Source organism: Crocuta crocuta, unplaced genomic scaffold (genome assembly GCF_008692635.1).
Source record: "Crocuta crocuta isolate KB4526 unplaced genomic scaffold, BGI_CrCroc_1.0 scaffold854, whole genome shotgun sequence".
NCBI lineage: Eukaryota > Metazoa > Chordata > Mammalia > Carnivora > Hyaenidae > Crocuta > Crocuta crocuta.
This window is the reverse complement of record NW_027531536.1, coordinates 107905-130769: the sequence shown is the minus strand read 5'-3', so window position 1 is coordinate 130769 and position 22865 is coordinate 107905. Positions and strand designations below refer to the sequence as shown.

Here is a 22865-nt window from a genome sequence, read left to right as displayed (position 1 = left end):
TATTTTGGCTCTATAAGCATAGATAAAATATATCATCCATATTAATTTTACCTGTTTAACTTCTTAATGTAGGTACCAGGAAATTTTAAATGATGCAAACGCCTCAGGTTGCATTTCCATTGAACAGCACTGCTTCAGGATGTGCTAGGTATCCTCAGATCACTTTTTAAGCAACAGTATATCAAATTCTAAGCTCTCTGAAAGAATCAGTGCCTTTTCATATCTTTATATCCCTCATACTGTTTTGAACAGCTGGGGTAATTAACGAATACTAACTGAATTTAGGTGCACTTAAAATTTTGAGTTCAAATTCGTAGAAAGAATTTCATTAGAAGTTTTGCTTTTATTTTTTAATGTTTATTTCTGAGAGAGAGATACAGCGTGAGCATGGGAGGGTCAGAGAGAGAGGGAGACACAGAATCCGAAACAGGCTCCAGGCTCTGACCTTGCTGTCAGCACAGAGCCCGACGCGGGGCTCGAACCCACAAACCGTGAGATCATGACCTGAGCCAAAGTCGGACGCTTAACCGACTAAGCCACCCAAGCGCCCCTTGCTTTTATTGTTTTTATCCCCAGTGCCTAAGGAATTATTTTTGAATTTGCATTTCTTAAATGAAACAAAAAAATGTGAAACCCCTACTTTGATTTGTTCCCAAATCAATATAAACAGTTTGCTCAAAGAACTGGTGTTTTCTTTCTATGGTTATGTGACTTCACCTAGAAACAGACTATTTATCTGAATAGATTCCAAAATTGTTGAGTATTAACATAGCCATGTTCTTCATTGAAAACGAATGGTCAACACTCAACCAGGAATACTCAGATTTTTATGCCACACTAATTTAGTTGGATGAGGAACAAAAGACAGGCTTCTGGGGAAAGACGGTCTGTATGTAAGGATGAATGCGAGGAAGACCGGCAGAGCCCCCTGGCAGTGGGGAGGAAGACAAGTAAAAGAGACATCATTAGAAATACGTAAGCTAGGAGCACCTGGTGCCTCAGTCGGTTGAGCGGCCGACCTTAGTCTAGGTCATGATCTTGTGGTTCACAAGTTCGAGCCCCGTGTCAGGCTCTGTGCTGACAGCTCAGAGCCTGAAGCCTGCTTAGGATTCTGTGTCTCCCTCTCTCTCTCAAAAAGAAAAACATTAGGAACATTTTTTTAAAATAAAAAAAATACTTAAGCTAATGTCAGAATGCAGAATAATCTTGACTCAGTGACTATTAGAAGAGAAATGGTCACGACACTAGAAACACCTTTCAAAGATGGTCTGGCCATACCCAGCAGACTTCCGCACTCACCTCATGGCCACGTTGCTGCCATCAATGACTACCGGCCTCAGGTTCTCCCCGTCATCCGCTACGAGCTCTTGCATCGGAGAGTCCGAGCGCTGAGACTCCAGGGAAGGCGTCTCCCGCGTCAGACTGCTAACCGTGCTAACCGTCTGTTCAGCCTCACTTTTGTTTCCAAGCTTGACGAGCTCGCCTAAGATGTCATTGATTAAAGCATCGGTACCAAGTTTATTGAGCACAAGCTGAACCTGTTCTTCAGAATAGCCTAACTTAAGTGCAAACTCGAGTTTTGTTTGGTATTCTCGCAACACATCGGGGGGGTTCTTCACTTCCTTGGAGGTAGTCTGGGACTCCTCAGGTTTAAAGTCTTGCAAAATGTCACTGCGTTTGAGTAGATGAGGCTCTAAGCAGGGAGACCTACACAGTTGTCTGTGAGTCTTGGTTAATAAGCATGGCTCTACTGAAATGCTTCTCGATTGTTCTGATTCATTATCAGAATTTGTGCTTTCTTCAGAGTCACCAGAGCTCACATTCTCTTCAGACACGTCTTTCTCTTCCTTCCCGGAATTAACTTTATCCATTGTTGGCTTTTCCACCATTGACCAAGGTACAGATGTACTTAAATGTGGGTCAGTGCTCTCCACATAAAGGTGGCCTAGGTCATGCCCCAGATGATCCTTCAAGCCCATGAAGCTGTTGTGTGTGCTTGACTCCACTTTGCTATTTTTTCTGTATTCCTGAAGGCAAAGCACCCCGTATTCCTAGGGGAAAAAAAAGATATTTAGAATCTCATATTCACGGTTTCATTCCAGTCTCAGTGAAGAAGTTGCAAGAGTATTTATTACCCAACTCTACTGAATACCTAACTTTGCAGTTACGTACAGCTTTTCATCCCGTGTGACACCTTAGCCCAAGATGGCATCATGCCCCGTTTTTCAGATGAAGAAGTTAGGAATTAGAATACCATGCAATCCCTCTGAGGCGACAAAGAAAATAACTAGTGAAACTGGATTTTTTTTTTTTTACCCAGTTTTGCCTGACTCCCAAACCCACACGACTCCCACTGTGTCATGATGCTTCTCGACCATTATGGAAGAGATCTTTCCACTGTCAAAAAGGCCGATGTTTCTAGAGCGACATCTAGAACATTACCCACAAGCATGTTTTAGATACAGCAGGTTAGGTTGTGTACAAGTTCTCTCAAGGAATTCATAAACATGTGTAAAGATTAAAGAAAAAGCCAGACGGAGAGAAAGGAAAACACGAACTTTACTATAATTGAAAAATGGACATTAGTTTGGATCAAACTTAACAAAAATCTAGAGACATTTCAAAAATAATTTAGGTGGTGTGCTGAAAGAGTACAATTGTACAACGGCCAACAAAGAATGACATAATTACAAAGTGAATTCTACTCCGTTTACATGAATAGTTTTGTCCTAACAATCTTTATTTTGTGACTACGGAGCCTAGTAACAAATACAAATCTTAATGATACGCTGCCCTTACTAAGTGTCAAGAACACTGCCATCTACTTCACACCGCGGGGGGGGCGGGGGGGAGCCCTTTTTTTTTCTGTGCACATTGACAGAAAGCTCAGAAATGAAATCGTTCTCATAAATTTAGCAGCATATAGTTAAGTACACTGAACGTTATCTTCATTTCCTGCATTTTACGGAAGAAAATATTTCTGTATTCTATCAGATAATTAGTTAACCATTATCCACGTTTGGTTAAAAAGTCATGCTTTCCACTACTCCCTCCCTGGCCACCCCCAGGAACGCCTTTACTGTTTAAAATGCTTTTGCTGTTTTACTAATTTTCCTTAAAGTCTGTTGGGAATCATTGTTAGGTCTCTGCCAGGAACAGGTGAGCAAAATAAAATTATCTGCTCTTGTGCTTCGGTGCAAGGGCTGTAAATTTACTTATTAAGGCAATTCCAGGGTTCTATCCAGGGAGATTAGTAAGGCAGGGGTAGCTGAATTTGAGACTGTCATAAAACACCTATTTAAGTTATCTGAAAAAGAAAATTGTAAAAACACTTTATTCTAAAGCTCTTCAACATCTTATTTACACTAGAAAGGAGCTATTATACAAATGTTAAGAGAAAAATGCGAAGTGTTCTTCTAAGAAGTCAAACATCTGAATGCATACTTGGTGAACTTACTAGAGAGGGAAGTATTTCTACAAAAGAAATAAATTCTATCAAGTATGGTAAATACCAGAGAACAGAACATGGAATCTTTAGCTTGATAACCACACACTTAAAATTTCTTCAGTGTGCAACTCCTACACACTTCTACAGGATTGTCTTTGGGTTTTCTCCCTCGAAAAGACAGAGAACACTGTTTTATTACCAGAGTGTTCATTAGTCTTAAACGAACACCAAGCTTTCCAGGCTCCGGACGGCACAACTGATAAAAAGAAACACTCCTTAGGAGAGCTCTGAGCTGTATCTATTTCCATTTTTTCTATTAATATGGATATGCACGAGCCCAATTATTTAGAATTAAAGGAAGGCATTTTAAAAGCACATCTTTACACTCAGTGATTTATTAACTACTGTAATATACTGACATCATAATGCAAGTAACAAATCACAACAGAATCCTAATGAAGGGATACAGTTAAAAGAAAAATCTGCACCGTGGCCTTCGTGGCGCTCCCACCAAAAGTATCCTCAACAAGGAAAACCCTATTGGAAGCTGGGCTGCCTGGCAACCAGAAGCTGGTTGCTAAGCTGCGCTCCTTTAACATGCCATCGTGAATGCTAGCACAGTCGAAGAATAATTTGGTATGAACAAAAGCCTATAAAAGAGCCTGGGACTTAAGTGCGTCTGGTTTACCCTCGGAGAACAATGCAGCTGCCAAGCCAATCTGGAAGCTCCCACGTCATTGTTCTGTAAGCCCCGCAATCTGCTCTGACTGCAGGAAGTGCATTTAATGTGCACCGCTGCTGAGCTCCCCTGAAAAGTTTGGGTTCTGCACGAGGGCTGCTGTGGGGTAATGCCTCATGGTAGTGACTCACTGACCAAAGCCCCGGCTTGAAGTAGGAAATATTCTTTTAGTAGTGAGCAGTAGCGTCTGCCTTTTGGATAGTTTCAGAGAAGATGAATACTTTATGAAAAACACGGCCACTGGGGAACACGGAAATGAAATGTTATGTTTAAAGAGTCAGTGAAATTATTCTCAATTTTCACATTTTCCGGGGCGCCTGGGTGGCTCAGTCGGTTAAGCATCCGACTTTGGCTCAGGTCATGATCGCACGGTTCGTGGGTTTGAGCCCCGCGTCGGGTTCTGTGCTGAAGGCTCAGAGCCTGGGGCCTGTTTCGGATTCTGTGTCTCCCTCTCTCTCTGACCCTCCCCTGCTCGCTCGCTCTCTCTTTCTCAGAAATAAATAAAACATTTTTAAAAATTTCACATTTTCCAAAGAAACAAAACCCAATACTATAAGGTTTTTTAAACTATAAATGATCCACCCTAAACAAATATTTAAATCTTTCTATATATAACACTTCACTGTAATATAAAAAACGTGTTCATGATGCAGTGTAAATCTGCTCTACTATATAAATTGTGTTACATGGCTATGATGATAAAACGGGGAAAAATAAGATTGTCAATAGTTTGCTTTTTGTAATATTAAGCCAGAGAAAACTCATCTGACTACAAATGTGTTTAGTGAATACCACACACTTTTAACTTGTAATCTCTCATGTAATTTATATATCCTCTTTAAAGAAAAAGTTGAGAATAACTGGGCTAACAGGATTTTTAATACTAAGGATAAGAGTAAGCTTGATCTACCCTACTTAAAAAAATTAACATCCTATTTTGTTAGGCAAAATAATTTTCTCTTTTAAAATATTCCAGTTGAACTTCTTCCCCCACACTGACAGGCCTCTCTCTTCCTGTTCCAGATTTCACTGGTTACTTCAGAGAGAGTTCTCCAATGTCATCTCTCCTAAACAAGCAGTTAAGTATTTTTTCGTTCCTATCAATCCACAGACTAAATATGAAATAATACAAATAAGGGCAAAGGAGTTCAGTTACCAGGCCTTTTTTCCACACAGACCTTCGCTACATAATCCAAATCTGAAATAACCTTATTTGTATTGATCAAATGGTCAACATTTGGTTTTTAAAACTTTATCTCTGAAATGCTTCCATACCCAGTTGTAATTAGTGAAAGATTGACTTACTTTTACTAACTTGACTTACTACAGCACTTACAATTTTTTCCACAAATGATCTTGAAATCATTCAATAAAAACTTGAATGCCAGTCTTAAGATTTAAAAGCTGAAAAACTATTTTCATAGGATGCAGTACTTGTTAATGTCATGTGTAAAACTTACAAGGAATTATCACAAGAAATCTTAGGACAAAGAACAGAAGACGGTCTTTACTCTTATTCTGTGCCTTAAAAATGATCAACATGTTGAAAAAAATAGCAAAGACCTCGATAACATTGCATGGTTTATTACATGTAAGGTAGAAAATGTTTTCCTCCTTAATTCGACATCATTTATTAGATTTTTAAGTTTTGCATTTACTCAAATGCAAATGTATGTAAATCACCTTTAAATTAATCCATTATTAACCAATAAGGCTAATTTTCCTCAGTTCAGGAAGAAGCAGTGTAGACCAAATTGCACACATAACACAGGTCAGTGTGTATACTCCCATCGTTATTAAAAAACTATGAAAAATATGGCTTGACTTTAAAGCTTTGTATCAGGAACCCACCGTAACTGGCCTTGACACACAAAACTCATGAACACAAAAAGCACTGGGCCAAAAAATAATGGTCTGAACACAGATTTCTACACTTACAAAACTATAGCTTCCGTCTAGTTACTATAATGGACACAGAAATAATTTTCCCTGCCAAAGGCCTTACAGGTTAAAAATCAAATATTATTATTGGTTGGAAACTAAATTTTCATGCTAATTTTATAGATGATGAAGTGTAACTATTTTAATTGTCAAAAAGAAACTTTCTATTAGCTGAAAGCAGGTTTATAATATAATGGTTATTTACTAGAAATGTCCTGTATACACACGAATTCCCCCATTTGGTGAGCTCTCTGAAAGTTCTCGTTAGATGACTTGGATAATCCTTCACCTCAAATCCAGTAAAAAAAAGTTTTATCCTAAAGAGCCTCATAGTAATCTGGAATATTAGACCACAAAGTTGTGAAATCAATTTATTTGTTTGTAATGTAAAATTACAATGTCGTAAAGTGGGTTCTGGTTGTTATCCAAATGGTAATACTATGCGAACAATGGAAATAAAATAATGAATATGTAATAAATACCCACTGCTGTGGTCTCTGTGTATTTAATTACCATTGTGTTTCGGTGAGTGCTGTTGTCCGCATCCCTGTAGCTAACAAAGGAAGGATGTCCCTTTGAACAGATTGGTTAATGCTCTGGGGCAACAGATGTCTACTGGAGCTGCAGGAGACCAGCAACTGGTGGCCTGCCCATCTTCCGAAACTTTCAATAGACTCATGCATATGTTCACACAATAGGGCATGTGGTAGAAACGAAAACCTCCTTTTAACCCTTTATGCTCTTTCTTTCCCTCCCAACTGATAGATGGAAGTCTTTGTCTCCTCCTCTTCGCCCCATTACCCAACTCCGGAAAGCAACAGTCCCTGGACCGACATCTCCAACCCAACATCTGAAACTGCTGCAGGCGGAAGAGGTGGGAGAAATCAGAAACCACACGCTACCATCAAAAACTGCTGACAGAGCAGCTGACCACTCAAGTCATCATATTCACAGCACGCTGGCTGAAACAGCCACCTGTACGTCGGTCCATCTCTCCAAGCTAGATGTTTACGACAGCAGGAGAAAAATCGATTGAATCTCACCATCCGTTTACAGCTAAGTCTGACAGTGACACTTTAAGGAACTTAAGAATGTGACAAGATCGGATCCCAATTCATTGTTTACCAAAATATCAGAACACGTGATCACGTATCTTTAAGCCAAATGATCACATGCCACACCCTGGAGATGCTCACTAGGTGGTAATCACTGATAGGAACCCAGAATATAAAACTGCCAAAAAACCGGGTGCACGCATTTTACAGAAAGAATGACCTTGTATTTCGGCACTCTGTAATAACCTGTAGGCTTTCGCTTAAGGTGCATTCTATCTTCTACAAAGTTCAAGTCAATACTCTCAGTATGCAGCCAAGTTGAACTCGGGAGGCAGGCAGTAAGCAGCGCGGATACTCACGGGCGCAGGAAAATACAGAGACACTGGTTTCTGTGGCAGCTTCAGCGGGAACTCCTTACCACAGTGTCAGCCGCAGACTTGCAGGCAGGCAGGCAGAACAATGAATGGTTGAACAGATGGAACAGCAAGGTCTTTGCTTAACCTATTACCGAGTGCAGGGACAGCCAATCGTGGGCGCGGGAGCTCACAATTAGCCGGCCGGGCAGATGCAGGCCAACCTCGCTCCCTGCGTCAGGTTCCGCAGGTTCCTGCGCTAAGCAAGTTGATGTCATTCCCGGGGTCTGCCCCGGGCAGCGTGTGTATTAACGAGGGGTGTGCTGCAACAATAGTGCAAGACAAAGGCCACTCGCAGGCAGCTGCTCTTTGGGAGCCGGTCATTAGGCAGCAGGCTGCCAACAAGAAACACCTGGCTCGGGCGGCCTTCCTCCTTGCTTTTCATGCACCAAACAAAGAGACCAATTCTGTTTTCAAGTAGTCAGAGTTGCAGGTTTCCAAAAAGTTGAGGCTCCACTCCGGTCTATTAGCTTTGGGGTTTTGAGAAAAAGAAAATGAGGTGTGTCAGAGTAGCAATTCACTACTGCAGTATCCCTTTCTTTACCAGATGAGTTGCGAGTGAAATGAGACAGAGGCTACAGTAAAACGATTGCCCTGGAAACACTGGGAACTCCAAAACATTTTTAGGTATTGGTTCATTTGTTGAGAGGCAATAAAATGAAAAAAAAAAGTGGGGGGGGGAGAGATAAGAGCTTACAAACAGAATTTTAAAAAGTGAGTTCACTAGTAGCGTAGTGTGGGAAGATAAAACAAGTGTGGTCCAACTGTGTGCCAAACGTGTCATCCAAAGTGTACATTTCGACAAAACTGCTTATATTCAACCTAAAATCGCCTGCACGGCCCACCTGACGCATGTCCAAGAGCTCTTTTATTATGGAGTCCAGTCACTCGTGTCATTAAATAAAAACTTTCATTATGTTCTAATATACAACATTATTACACCTGTTAAAGGGATTTGTATTTCATCTCAGGAACAAGTTAACTTTATGAAGAAGAAAAATGGTGGGAAGAATATAGAAAAATTGGCCCCCTCAGGGAGGGAGTTTGTTACCCCAGATTTATTTCCAAGTTCCAGAATGCTACGGCTACTTCCTCCTGAGGGCTGCAGAGCGGCCTCAATCAAAGGTCAATCAAAATTCAAAAACCATCAGGTGTTGTGAAAATATTCCCCTGCTGAAGGAAAAAAGAAACGCATCGATTCCCACCACCTACCTTTGTGAACCAGCGCCCCCGCCCGCCCACTTAAGTGCACACCCACTTTTCACCCCCTGTCCGGATTAAGAGGGAAAGCAGGAGCTGCTATTAAAATACAACCTTCTGAGGGGTTCCTGGGTGGCTTAGTCGGTTAAGCGTCCGACTTTCGCTTAGGTCATGATCTCGCGGTTCGTGGGTTCGAGCCCCGCGTCGGGCTCTGTGCTGACGGCCAGCTCAGAGCCTGGAGCCTGTTTCAGTCTGTGACTCCCTCTCTCTCTGACCCTCCCCTGCTCACGCTGTCTCTCTCTCTCTCCTAGAAATAAATAAAACATTTAAAAAAAAAAACAAAAACAACCTTCTGATACAGGCTGAATTATGCGGCACCTTGGCTTTTCCATTACATCCCCATTAAGGCCAAGGTGTTGGTTAAAGCACCCCAAACGACTGAAACCAATCTCTCCTCTCACAGACAAATACCAGGGCCACTTACCTAAGTTTAGGGTCATTTGTGAACACTTGGGGGAAAAGTGCGAGGTGGGACTCCTGGCCACGCCCTTACCGAGTCTACTCAAGTGTCTCTACTTGCATCCTAAGAGGACTGCCTACGCCATACAGCTAAGATTTTTCAGTTCTCTCATGGAAGAAAACATTCCTTATGCTCACCAGAAGCCTAACAAAGCCTGGAGATAAACAAGTAAGATATCAGAAACAAAATAAAAACACAAAGTATACTGTAGACCACTGTTTGTCTATATTTTTCCTCAAGTGAGCTTAATATTTTATGAAGGTAGAGCATTCCCAGAATGTTAGAAAATTTCAAAATCTGTGAAGATATTTTTTAAGTAAATGTAATTATTAGGTCTAAAGGAAAAACCATTCTTTTTCTGCTAAGGGTTATTTATGGTAACGTTTCTGCAGTAGGTGAGCCCATCGTCTAATGTCCTAAGTGCATTAAAGACAAAGCATTTCTAATATAGTTTATTGCAAATTATAAGGTGAATTACACAGAGTTCAGACTTTAGGTCTTGAGGAAGCGTATGAATATCACAGAAGTAAAGACAGTTAAAATTTATTTTTTTTCCAAAGTGATGTGGTGGGATTTCTTTTTCAAATGTCACGAGTAAAAGGAGGAAGAAACATAAATCAAGGCCACTAGGATGGATAATAAATACTTCTTTTGGTAAAATGGAGTTTGACTTATTAAGATAAAAATAAAAAAAATACAACACACTAATGCAAAGTAGTTATAACTAAAACCTAACAAAACCTCAGCTACGCACTGAGAGGCAGGTCAATATTTATGAATTCATATTAAAACTTCTTGTGTATATAAAAAGGGAACTCTTTAGTATGAATAGAAAGTCCTCTCTTTTCCCGTGGGTTTCCTTTCTTCTCTTTATCCCTTGCTACTATAGTTACTACTTTATAGTTTTAATTCAGGAGGAGGAGGAATCTTCTCACTAATTCCTGCCACTGTGGACACAGAGAATGAGCGAAAACTGCCCAGGGGCACAGCAGGAAGTCTGATCTCGAGCACTGGATTAAGCTTTTCTGCAAACAGCAAATAAAGGCAGTGATCTGAAAAAGCTAATCAGATCCTGCTGGGGTATTTAGACTATCTTGGTTGCTAGTATTGGATAATGTTAAGCACATTTAAACATCTGTAGGTGAAAAGCCCGTCTGCCTTTCTTAGTCACAGGCCCTGCCCGGTCCGCTTGCGCCCCTCCCCGCCCAAGGCCATTACAAACAGCTGCACCGGGCTCTGTCTGGGGCGCCTGCAAGCCAGGGCTGAGCAGGTGTGCAGCGAAGCCAGGAGAAAACAAGGCGGGGTGTAGTTTGGGGAGCACGCTGGAATCTGTCAATGCCAAGGGGGAGTCTAATGGCAGGACCCTGTTGTCCAAAGTCTGAATGTGAACAGGTGGGCTCTGCTGCCGGTGTCTGGAAATCAACTCTCTTCATCACTGGGGATCCGGGCCCACTACCTGGTACCTTCCCCTTCATGTGGATTTGTTCCCAACGGTATACGGCCTCTCTTGATCCTAACAGTAATACCATGGAAGTAAAATTATCATGGCACATTTTGTCAACTGTCTCCCAAAGTGTGAAAGGTTAAAATTTCAGCCCCAACTTTTTTCTAATTTTTGAGAATTAAACAAAATAACCAACCAACAAAACCCCAATTTACACATGCAGCGTAAGGGAATGAAGTAAAATCGATCAGGTACTAACGTGCCCGAAAGGGCTCCCGGGCCCGTTTTAGGTCTCGTTCATGCCAGGGTGAGCTTCTCAGTGCTTTGCACTGTCCCCGTAGCCCTGGTTCTGCCCCTGAGGCTGCTGTCCACACCCGAGGCGGCCGTGGCTTGAGGCCACCCCAGCCTCTCTGTGACGGGAGGCCTTTTACTGCGTCTCCCGCTCTGGCGTCAGCTTCCCAACCACAGAGGCCTCCTTGGGTATAGCTCTCCATGTGGCCTCTGCCTCCTCACTGGAGGACTGGTGTGGTGGGTGAGGCTGGGAAGAGGGGTTTTGTGAGCAAAGCCCGGCCCCTTCCTCTGCACTTCCTCTCCAGGGACAGAGAGTTCACGGCCGCCTTGCTTCCCGGCACTGCCCGCGATTGGCTGGTGAAAGCTTTCTAGTCTGGGCGTTCAAGGTTATTAAGCCCTTCAAGCTGAGCTCTTAAAGTCATGTCCTGCAATAGTTCTGTTAAACAAAATAAATAAATAAAAGCTATTTTGATGTCCATCTGCCTGGCTCCTTTGTCTATTTCTCACTTGGTTCAGAAGGACGGCAGGAAAAACACCCCCTCAAACAAATTCAACAAAAGCTTTTGCTATAAGGAACTATTGAGGGGGAAAAAAAGTGGTAAGACTTACGTAAATTAGCTCTGATCAGACTACTTTTAAAACACGTACGGTGGGAAAGTATTTTAAAAAAGAAAGAATGCTGGGGCGCCTGGTTGGCTCAGTTGGTTAAGCATCCAACTCTTGATTTTGGCCCAGGTCACGACCTCAAGGTTTGTGACACTGAGCCCTGTACTGGGCTCCAACACTGACAGTGTGGAGCCTACTGGGGATACTCTGCTTCTCCCTCCCAGATGCACACGCGTGCTCTCTCTAAAAATAGATAAACTTAAAAGAAATCTCAAGAAGAAAAAATCCTGAAATAAGAGGGAAGATAAGGGGCGCCTGAGTGGCTCAGCCAGTTAAGTGTCTGACTTCGGCTCAGGTAGTGATCTCACAGTTTGTGGGTTCAAGCCCCGCGTCAAGCTCTGCGCTGACAGCCTGGAACCTGGAGCTGCTTCGGATTCTGTGTCTCCCGCTCTCTCTGCCCCTTCCCTGCTCATGCTGTCTCCCTCCCTCTCTCAAAAATGAATGTTAAAAAAAAATTTTTTTAGGAAAGAGGGAAGATAATCTTCCTCAAAATCAAAACTCTAAGGGTCTGACAATCTTTCAGTGCCACATTACTAAGAGGGTTCAGAGACAAATACTAAATACACGAAAAATAGTTATTTCTTCCCAGTGGTCTAAAAACAAAAAATTTTCTGCAGTCATTTTAAGTGACAACATACTCCACAGTGTAAGACTTCAATTATTTTCCAGTATTAAGTTCCTAGTCAGTATTTTTAAAAATTCAGTAAGCAGTAAGTCTTTAAAAAGGTGGTCTTCTGGGTGCTTTAGTGGCTTACTTGGTGAGGTTTCCCTAACCAACTAGGTCAGTTGCTTGAGCGTCCAACTTCGGCTCAGATCATGATCTCACGGCTGACAGTTCGAGCCCGGGCTGACAGCTCAGAGCCCGGAGCCTGCCTCCGATTCTGTGTTTCCCTCTCTCTCTGCCCCTCCCCTGCTCATGCTCTGTCTCTCAAAAATGAATAAACAAAAAAACCTTAAAAAGATGATCTTCAATGCTTGTTAAACTTGTAAATAATCAAGGAACAAGAAATTTTAGAAAAGCTCAGCAAATACAAATGACATCCTGAACGCTCATGTCACAGGCTCCTAACGCAGCTACCATTTAAGGGAGTAAAAGGAGAGAAAATTCATGGGGGTAAAAAAGGCCATAAATGATTTTAAAAGAGGTAGAAAGCACCTGATATCACCCATATTAAAATACACAATTACATTAAGTACAACCGCAACTCTCAGGAAAAGCTGACCCAAAGTGTGGAATTTTATGTAAAATACAGATGAGACGTTCTCTGAATTACGGCAACCTGATGGCACTTTCCCTCTTACAGTGATGATAATATTCACAGCCTCACCATCAAAGCCTAGTCACTAGTGTTCTCTCCCGACGCCGTGTGGACCTGTAAATCCCAGCGTCCGTGCCGTTCCTTCCTCCTTCTCGATCCACCGTGTGCTCCTTCATGTACACGGTGGTACCTCCAGGCTGTGCACCCCAGGGGAGGATGGGAGTGGGTCTGGTCCTTTAGGTGTTAAATAATTCTACTTAGCAAACTAATTCAGACACTGCTTGGGCAAGAGCACTGCTGAAAAGTGAGACTGGCAGAGTCAGGCTATGAAGAAGAACTATCAGAGTTAAAAGAAAGCTCGGTCGTGAGGTCTGCTTGTTCTTACAAACGGTCCAGAAGAGTGTCTAGAGTGCATGGAGCGTAAAGGAAGTCGGGAGATAAAACCATGGTACGCAGCAGACGATACGAGAGGAACCAGAAACCAACTATGACCCAAGCAAAGTTCTTTATTAGGAGTTCCATCTAAACTCTCATTAATAATCAAGATAGAAATAGTTCCTGACATACCAATTCTTCTAAGATGGGAAAATGAAATGTTGGCCCTCACAGCCAGTGATTTTCAAGTACTGCACACAACTGATGTTAGCCAATTGTCCTGGTTTGCAAGAAACTGAAAAACGCAGAGAGGCTCGCAAACCGAACGGCTGCATTAGACGCTGCTGAGTGAAATCGGCACACGGGTTCCTAACAAGATTTTTCTCTACAGAGCTCTACTCCATCCGACAGCGATGTAATAATTTAGATACTGAATTTAGATTTCTGAGCCTCCTCCACACCAATCACCATATACTACAAGAAGTTATATTTAGAATGTGAATCATTCTTGAGAGCTGCTGCCAACAGCATCTGTCAACTCGAACTCGGCAGGGACTCCTGGGGTCTCTCTTTCTGATGGATCTCCCATACGCTGCAAAGTGCCCGACACACAGTAGGCACTTAACAAAGTGCTAAAGAACAGGTAGCATTTCCATACCTGGGTCAAAGTCCCTTTTTCAGATTTATCTGATCTTCCCTTCACATAATCTATATTCTTGCCAAACACAACTATTTAAAGCAGTGCTTCTTTCAATTTGGTTGCACATTAGAACCATCTGGGTAGCTTAAAAGATATGGATGCCAGAGTCTCATGCCTAGAAAGGCTCGCTTGCTTATTTATTTATTTATTTAGGCCTGGCACTAGGCCAGGTGGGTCTGATATATACCCAAGACAGCTAGCGACTTAAAGTTTCTTTTTTCTTTTCTCCATAGCTTCCCATGTTAAAGTCCTGCCCATTACTACTGAAGGTTCTGCTAAGGCCCAACTCTGCGGAAACCTTTCCTGGAACACAGTGAAACTTACCTTTGGAGGACGTGAGTTTTGCACAGGGCCTGGCATAGGGCCAGGACTTGATAAATGTTTGAGTGGTGGATGATTCTGGGAGCAGGGCTCAGAGAGACACTATACATATATACTGGAAAACGGATGTACAGGTCCTCGCTAGTGGCAGATTCTGTGCACTTTGCAAATATGCCTCCCGGTAAAGAAGTATTTGTTCCCTCCAGATTCATATTCGCAGTGGCTGTGAGCCATTCCGCGGGCCTGCGCATGTGCAGAGAGGTGGAAAATTGGGAGTTGCCTGAGGTGCACATTCCAGCTGAGGCTGAACACGGTGAGGCTGGCCTTTAAGCTCTCATACTGTACTATTTAGTGCTGGGTCTTCTGCAGCTTGTGCTTTTTGTTGGTGGACCTATGGCTTAAATGGCCCCCCAGGCCTGGTGTTCAAGCGCTGTCCAGTGTCCTGAAGTGCAGGAAAGCCGAGAGGCGCCATGTGGAGAAAGCATGTGCTCCACGTAGGCCCAACCTTGAGTGCTGCTGGCTGTGGGACTGGCGTGGGTGAACCAACACTATATGTGAAATAAGGGGTCTTTAAACACCCACACACTGGCAACAGCATCAGGTGGTGACTGGTCCACGGAAGCGTTTTGACTGAAGGCTCACAGGAACTTACTCCTGGATTTCCTCTAAGAGCAATGGTTCAGGACTTGCAGGAACTTTAAGCAACAGAACTACAATAAGACACAAGAGCTGAGTGTAATTTCTCAGCAATTGAGCACCTCCTGGGTGCAGGTGCTCGGGAGACAGCAGGAACGACAGAAGCCCCTTGCTCTCCCCAAGTTTCCCATGTAGTGTAGCTGGGAGAGAGGGAGAGCATATATACAATATGTAAATGTCAGGTGATGGAAAACGCTGTAAAGAAACGGAGTCAGGGAAGGCTTCTCTAATAAGGTGGTATCTGCACAGACACCGAAAAAAATGCGTACAGGAGGAGGGAGGTGCAAAGGCCTGACAGGACAGTGTGTTAATGGAACAGCAACGTGGCCAGTAAGACTGGTGGCAAGTGACTGGCGGCATTGGACGATGAGGATGGAAAGGTACCCGCCAAAGCAGCCAGGTCACATGGAACTCTAAAGGGCAGTGCCTCGTAGACTTTACACAGCATTGGCACCGTGAACATCTTCAAGATTCTGATTCAGGAAGTCTGGCGTGGGGTCCGAGATTCTGCAGCCTAACAAGCTCACAGCTGAGACCACTGCTGTTGGCCCACGGACCTTACGATGACAAGTAAGACTGTAGGTCACACCAAGGCCCCGGCTTTTAATCTGAGATGGAATGACAAGACCCTGTTTTATACTAAGGTCTTGTAAACTTGGGCTTACTTCCACACGACTAATTCCGTCCGTTCCACTGATCTTTTTCTGTTTCAGACCATATGGTAAGACTGTAGACTGATATACTGGGGACCCTGCATGTCCAAGTCTTCTATCATTACATTTTTAGGCAGGCTTCATGCCCCGCACAAAGCCCAATGCGGGGCTTGAACTCATGACCCTGAGATCAAGACCTGAGCTGAGATCAAGAGTCATACACTTAACCAACTGAAGCACCCAGGAAGCCCCAGTTACATGTTTTTTCTCATTTTCATATTTTTTTTCCTGGATTATTTTTACATGTACATGCAGATATTTTAGAATTGTTTTGACAAATTTTAACCAAAGAGCTGTTGGTAATTTGTGGGAGACTGTGCTGTAGTAGTACTTCCTTAAAAAGTACTGCTGATTAAACTGTTTAATCAAGAATGACTTGGTATACACAAACACGCGCGCACACACACACACACACACACACACACCACTCAGCCATAAAAGAGAATGAGATCTTGCCATCTGCAACAACATGGATGGACCTATAGGGATTATGCTAAGAAATAAGTCAGAAAAAGACATACCACAGGATTTCACTTATATATGGAATGTAAAAAACAAAACAAATGAACAAAACAGAAATAGACTCAGAGATACAGGAAACAAACTGGTGGTTACCAGAAGCAGGAAGGCTGGTAGGGGGGAGCAAAAAAGATAAAAGGGATTAAGCGGTACAAACCTCCAATTACAAAATAAATGAGCCATGGGGATGTAATGCACAGCCGGGAAGCACAGTCAGGCACACTGTAATCACTCTGTACAGTGACAGTGGGTAATGGGACTCTGCATGGGCAGCATCTTGTCACATATGAACAGACTCAACCACTATGACATACACCTTTCATATGATATTGACTGTAAATTATACCTCAGTAAAAAAATTGGTTTCCTTGTGAAAGAGACTTTTTACTAAGTGTGTCTTAAAACATTTTGCTTTTGTTCTTGCTGCTGTGAATGAAGGTTTTCTTCTCTCGTTATATTTACTGACTAGTTATTGTTGTGGTCTAAAATATTATTTTATTCACATAATTGAACTAAGTGAACTAGGTATGTCCGTGAACGCCTCATGTTTCCATCAGTGCTTCTCTGAGGCTCTGGGGATTTCCAGATACGTACAATCACGTAAAATCATCACACAGCCTCTTTCTTATCAATGTTTACATCTCTTACTCCACACTTTTGTCTAATTACACCGCCTTATTAGATAACAATGGCTATTTTGTGTTTTTCCCAATACGGATGGGAATGCCTCTAGTTTATTAGTAAGCATTTTGCAGGCTGCTGGTTAGGTGGCGTGTACACCCATGGATATGCGACACACAGATACCTCACCTTGTGCATAGTTACCTCCCCAGGCCTCCTTTGTCTCAATAGCAAAACAATAAAAAATAAGTAACAAAAAATGTGTAATATGATTGCTCTGAAATTTAAATGAGCTAATACACAACACTTGGAATGGTGTCAGGCACATAGTAATAAGCACTCAGGAAGTGTTAGCGATATGCAATTATTTGTTTATATACAACTATACATATACACATCACACTATGTACAGCCTTTGAAAAATTACAGAAATACATTTCCCTCCTACATTAAAGATTTAGGAAAAAAAAAATCAGGAATGTGCATTATGTTAATATGTTAAGGAGATTATATGTTTTTCTTTGGTTTACTAACATGGATTGTATTAAAAACTGTCATATAGAAACACAATTATATTTTGAGACTTATGCTTAAATTTCCCAAAGAATTTTTATATCAATAATAAGATTGTGTTGTTGTCACTTTCCTTAATGTACTTGCTTTGCCGTATTTTTTGCTGTTAGCAAAGGGATAGGGTCAGTGTACCAAAGAGTGCGGACTAGACTGGGCTGTGCTTTCCTATAGAGGCACCATTATTTTTCTACCGATCTGGTCTAGTGCTATTCTGAAACACGTCCCTGAACCTTTGCTATCAATTCCAGGGAAGAGTTTACTCCCTCATGGGGTCCAAAGAAAAGAGGCTGATACCATAATCTGTGAATATAAAAGCCAACGCCAGAGCATGCCCTCTTCCAACAAGTGAGTAACCTGGAGAAGTTATGTAATTGCTGTGTCTCCGTTTCATTAACTAGAAAATGCAGATACCACCACCAATAGCTCTGGGTTGTTATAAAGACTAAATGAGTTAATATACTACACGATGGCTGTGAACAGTGTTTGGCACATAGCATATGTTAAGTGTTACCTTTAAAGAGTATGCCAAAAGTGAAGCTGTACAACAGAAAGAGAAAACCCAATTTCCATTATTTCATGTTTTCAGTGATGTACTTCTAGAAGCTCTCTCTTTCCTAGTGACTGGAAAGAATATGCCATGGCTAGGATGCTATCCCTCTAACCGTTCTCACCACAGGTTTCTACAACCCAGAATTCAAACCACTTAGAGTTCAAATACCCCATGTTACATCTTTGTTCACAATCTTACTGTATAAATCTTGTTAAATTAACAATTTAGAGCAACGCTTCTCAGACGGAAAGGGGAATAACATTTAGTTTGGAAAAGCTAAACATACCCAAGCTTTTGTGTAAGAAAAGCTGTAGATGTTAAGGTTCTGATACCTCGGCCAGTGAAAATAATCAGAAAATGCTGATGGCTATTGTGGAGAGTGCTGCTATGAACACTGGGGTCCATGTGCCCCTATGTATCAGCACTCATGTGTCCCTTGGGTAAATTCCTAGCAGTGCTATTGCTGCGTCATAGGGGAGTTCTACTGTTAATTTTTTAATTAACACATTGTTTTCCACAGGAGGTGCACCAGTTTACATTCCCACCAACAGTAGCCAAAACATGGAAAGAGCCTAGGTGTCCATCAATGACGAATGGATCAAGAAGATGCGGTTTATCTACACGATGGAATACTCCATGGCAATGAGAAAGAATGAAATCTGGCCATGGGTAGCAACATGGATGGACCTTGAGGGTGTTATGCTGAGCGAAATAAGTCAGGCAGAGAAGGACAGATACCATATGTTTGCACGTATAGGAGGATTAGGAGGAATTTAACGGAGGACCATAGGGNCTGGAGCTAGTTTTCTCCTAAGACCTAGAAGTTATTAACTATTGAAAAATTAAAGATGTGATCATTTTTCCCTTAAGTAATTGCTATTTAAAAATATTTTGTGAAAAGAAAAGATTCCTATGACTGGGAAATTTTATCGATAGTAACATCGTTAACGATGGAGTACCTCGGTTCTTAAAGCATTTTTATAGAAGTTCGCTAGTTGATCACATTTCATTTATACATTTAAGAAGTAATGCTCTGATGAAAGGCGAGGAAAAAGCATCGTCCGTGAGTATCAACCATACTCCAAGAGCGCTTAAATCAGTATTCCCCGAGTCCATGTGCCCACTCAAGAAGCGTGTATTTAAAGCCTGCTGAAAAAGGGATAATGCTGAGTGAAGATGAGAGACGATACAAACATGAACACAAGTGCTGTCTAAGGGATAGAAAACTGTCCTAGGGAAACCAGATCAATGAACATCTGTGCAGTAGAGGGGATGTCAAAATTAATGCTATTAACAGATAACGTCTAAGAGCCCAGGACATGTGCTATGATTTGAGAAGGTTCTGAGAGGTGAGGGCAGACGGAGGTTGAGAACAGTCCCATACAGCCTATGGTGTACGTGTCCATGGCTGGGGGAAGATGGGGGTCAAGGGAAGGTTGTGGGACAAAGGATTTTTACCCAGAGAGCAGGATCAAAGGCCCAGAGATGTGAGAGATAATAAAATATGCACAACACTGTGTGATTACTACTGCTGTGTGATTAATTCTACTGCCAGAGAAGAGGCTTGAAAGAGGTCATACTAGAGTTTCAAGTTTGGTACTGGGAAACCATTAAACGTTTTTTTTAAAAAGCGAATGATAGGGAGCACAGGCAGGAACGTGGGCCTGTGCAACATTTCCCTACATGTGTCTCCTCAGTCAAGGGAAATAAAAGTAAAATAAACCATGAGGTGCCTGGGTGGCTCAGTCAGTTAAGCATCCGACTTGGACTCAGGTCATGATCTCACAGTTTGGGGGTTCAAGCCCCGCGTTCGGCTCTGTGCTGACAGCTCAGAGCCTGGAGCCTGTTTCAGATTCTGTGTCTTCTCTGAGCCTCCCCTGCTCACACTGTCTCTCTGATATAAATAAAACATTAAGAAATTTTTAAATAAAAAAAGTGAAATAAACTACAGGGACTACATCAAAGTAAATGGCTTCTGTACAGCGAAGGAAACAAAACTAAAAGACAACCTACTGAATGAGAGAAGGTATTTGCAAATGACATATCTGATAAAGAGTTAGTATCTAAAATAGATGAAGAACTTCTACTACTCAATACCCAAAAACCAAATAATGTAATTAAAAAAATGGGCAGAAGACATGAATAAATACTTCTCCAAATAAGACATCCAGATGGCCAACAGACATGAAAAGATGCTCAACATCACTCATCATCAGGGAATTACAAATCGAAACTACTGTCCGAATGGCTAAAATAAAAAACACAAGAAATAGCTAGTGTTGATGGGGATGTGGAGAAAAAGGAACCCTCACGTACTGATGGTGGGAATGTAAGCTGGTACACCCACTGTGGAAAACAAATGGAGGCACCTCAACAAGTTAAGAGCAGAACTACTCGCAATCCACTAACTGCATTACTGGGTATGTACCGGCAAAAAAATAAAAAACACTAATTCAAAGGGATACATGTACCCCTATGTTTACAGCAGCATTATCAACAATAGTCAAATTATGGAAAGAGCCCAAGGGTCCATTTACTGATGAATATAGATGGGATACACACACACACACACACACACACACACACACACACAGGATTATTACTTAGGAATGAAAAAGAATGAAACCTTGTCATGGATGGAGCTGGAGAGTAAAATACTAACCAAAATAAGTTAGAGAAAGAAAAATACCATATGATGTCACTCATATTTAGAATTAAGACAAAACAAATGGCGGCGCCTGTGGGGTTCAGTAGGACCTGAGTGTCTGACTTCAGCTCAGGTCATGATCTTACAGCCATGGGTTTGAGCCCTGCATTGGGCTCTGTGCTGACAGCTCAGAGCCTGGAGCCTGCTTTGGATTTTGTGTCTCCCTCTCTCTCTACCCCTCCCCTGCTCATATTCATTCTCTCTCTCTCTCTCTCAAAATAAACATTAAAATGGTTTTAAATTAAAAAAAAACAAAGGAAAAATAAGGGACAAACCAAGAAACAGACTCTTTAACTACAGATAACAAACTGTAGTTAAAGTTTGTTGCCAGATTGGAGGTAGCTGGCGGCACGGTGGGGGGTCAAATACATGATGGAGACTAAGGATGCCCTTATGACGAGCATTGGGCAACGTACGGAAGTGCAGAATCATAGTGTACACCTGAAATGAATACAAGGCTGTATGTNTCTCTCTCTCTCTCTCAGAAATAAATAAAACATTAAAAAAAAAAAAAAAAAGAAAGGTAACGGGGAACCCCTGAAGGTTTCTGACAACACGAATGACCAGTTTCTAACGACATTTTAGGATAACTCTGGGTGCACTGGTTTTGAGGGGGGTAAAAGAAATTCAAAGACGACGCGTCGGGAAGGTACTGTAATAGTCCAAGGAAAAGGTGACAGGTATCTCAAGTTATGTAGGGAAAGAAATAAAAAAAGGAACAAATAGGATATAATATCTAAATTAGGGCCAATGATGTAGACCAAAAAGAAGTAAAATAAAAACATTAACAATGTGTTAATAATCAAAGGCATCGAATGACCCAAATCCCGTGCAGAACGGCCGCAGACGCCGGGTGACGGCGGTCGGCGGCCCGGCAGGGAGCCCCCTCCGGGAGACGGCGAGGGGCGCACAGCAGACGCGGTTACCCGGTGTGCCGGACACCCCCTCCGTGCGCTAACGAAGCCTACGGACCTATTTTCAAAGAAATGCTGTTAAACACGGAAGAGAAAAACACAGCATCACAGAGAACAGACGCAGCAGCAGACCCGATAGTGACAGAGTGTGAAGTAGCTAACAGCGAAAACGGCGCTGCAGAGCACCCACCTCCACTGGGACACACTGGGACACGTGTGCAGTTTCTGGGGGTCTGGAGGCCGCGCCCTGCTTACACCCCCGGCGGAGCGGACGCTGGCTGTCCGTCAGGGGCACAGGAGCCGNCTGGGGTCTTCTCTAAGTGTAGGGCAGCAGGGTGGAGTCGGGGGCAGAGGGAAGAAGGTGAACGAGGGCCACCGCACCCCTGCCTCCGCCCCGCGCCCCCCGCAGTCCGCGCGGCGGCTGCTCCACCCAAACCCACTCCCACGGGCAGACCGGGGAGGGCGCCCGCAGGCTGCCGTGACTGAAGGAGTCACCGCGGCTCCTCTCGGGGAGAAGGACGTGGAGGGCAATGCGTACCCTAAGGACGGCCTGTTAGAGCAAACGACTACTTAGACGCGGACGCTGCCGGAAGCCGGTGAAACGCGACAGCCCGAGCGCACCTCGCCTCGCCTCCCCCTGCTCACGCGCGCACGCACGTGCTTGGAGCAGAGCGGGTGCAGGGAGGGCAGGGTCGGCTTACCCTCTTCCTCACTCTTCCAGGAGACACCTAACCTGTTCGTTTTGATAAACAAAACGCTACTGTACCGGGAAGCCAAGATTTGGCAAGTGCACAAATTAATCAGTCTTGTGAGCTAGTATTTCTAAAATAAGTAACTCATCTTTTTGCCTTCCAGTTCCTATCACTGAAGAGCTAATGCACACTAAAATGAGTCCGAGGCCAGCATACGGTGAGAAGAAAAATTATTTTGCTCAAACGTGAATGCACGTCGGACTGTGCTGCCTGCCCCGGGGGTTGCTCCACGACGACGCGGCCCATCCACCGAAACGCACGCTGAACGCAAGCGCTCGTCCGCCACCAAGGGGGGAATAAACACCGACCCATCTACCTGCGATCCGGAGCAGCGCCCGGGCCCCAGGCTCAGCCCCCGCAGCACGCGTGCCCGGCTGGCATCCTGGCTGCCCCAACGGCCCGGTGCCCGGGCGGCCCGGGGGGGACCCCCCCCCTCCCGGCGCTTCTG

At 43.1% G+C, this 22865-nt stretch overlaps 1 protein-coding gene and 1 long non-coding RNA gene across 2 annotated transcripts in view; one reads left to right on the top strand and one right to left on the bottom strand.

Moving 5' to 3' along the window:
* Positions 1-7022, top strand: part of LOC144238785 (uncharacterized) — a 45799-nt gene extending 38777 nt beyond the window's left edge. The window contains exons 10-11 of the long non-coding RNA XR_013337208.1: positions 5211-5265; positions 6894-7022. This is a non-coding gene — a long non-coding RNA (uncharacterized LOC144238785). The remainder of the gene's footprint in view (positions 1-5210; positions 5266-6893) is intronic.
* Positions 1-22865, bottom strand: part of ZC3H12C (zinc finger CCCH-type containing 12C) — an 81640-nt gene that overhangs the window by 46876 nt on the left and 11899 nt on the right. The window contains exon 2 of the mRNA XM_077772701.1: positions 1300-2051. Coding sequence (XP_077628827.1) covers positions 1300-1979 — 680 coding nt within the window. The 5' untranslated portion in view covers positions 1980-2051. The remainder of the gene's footprint in view (positions 1-1299; positions 2052-22865) is intronic.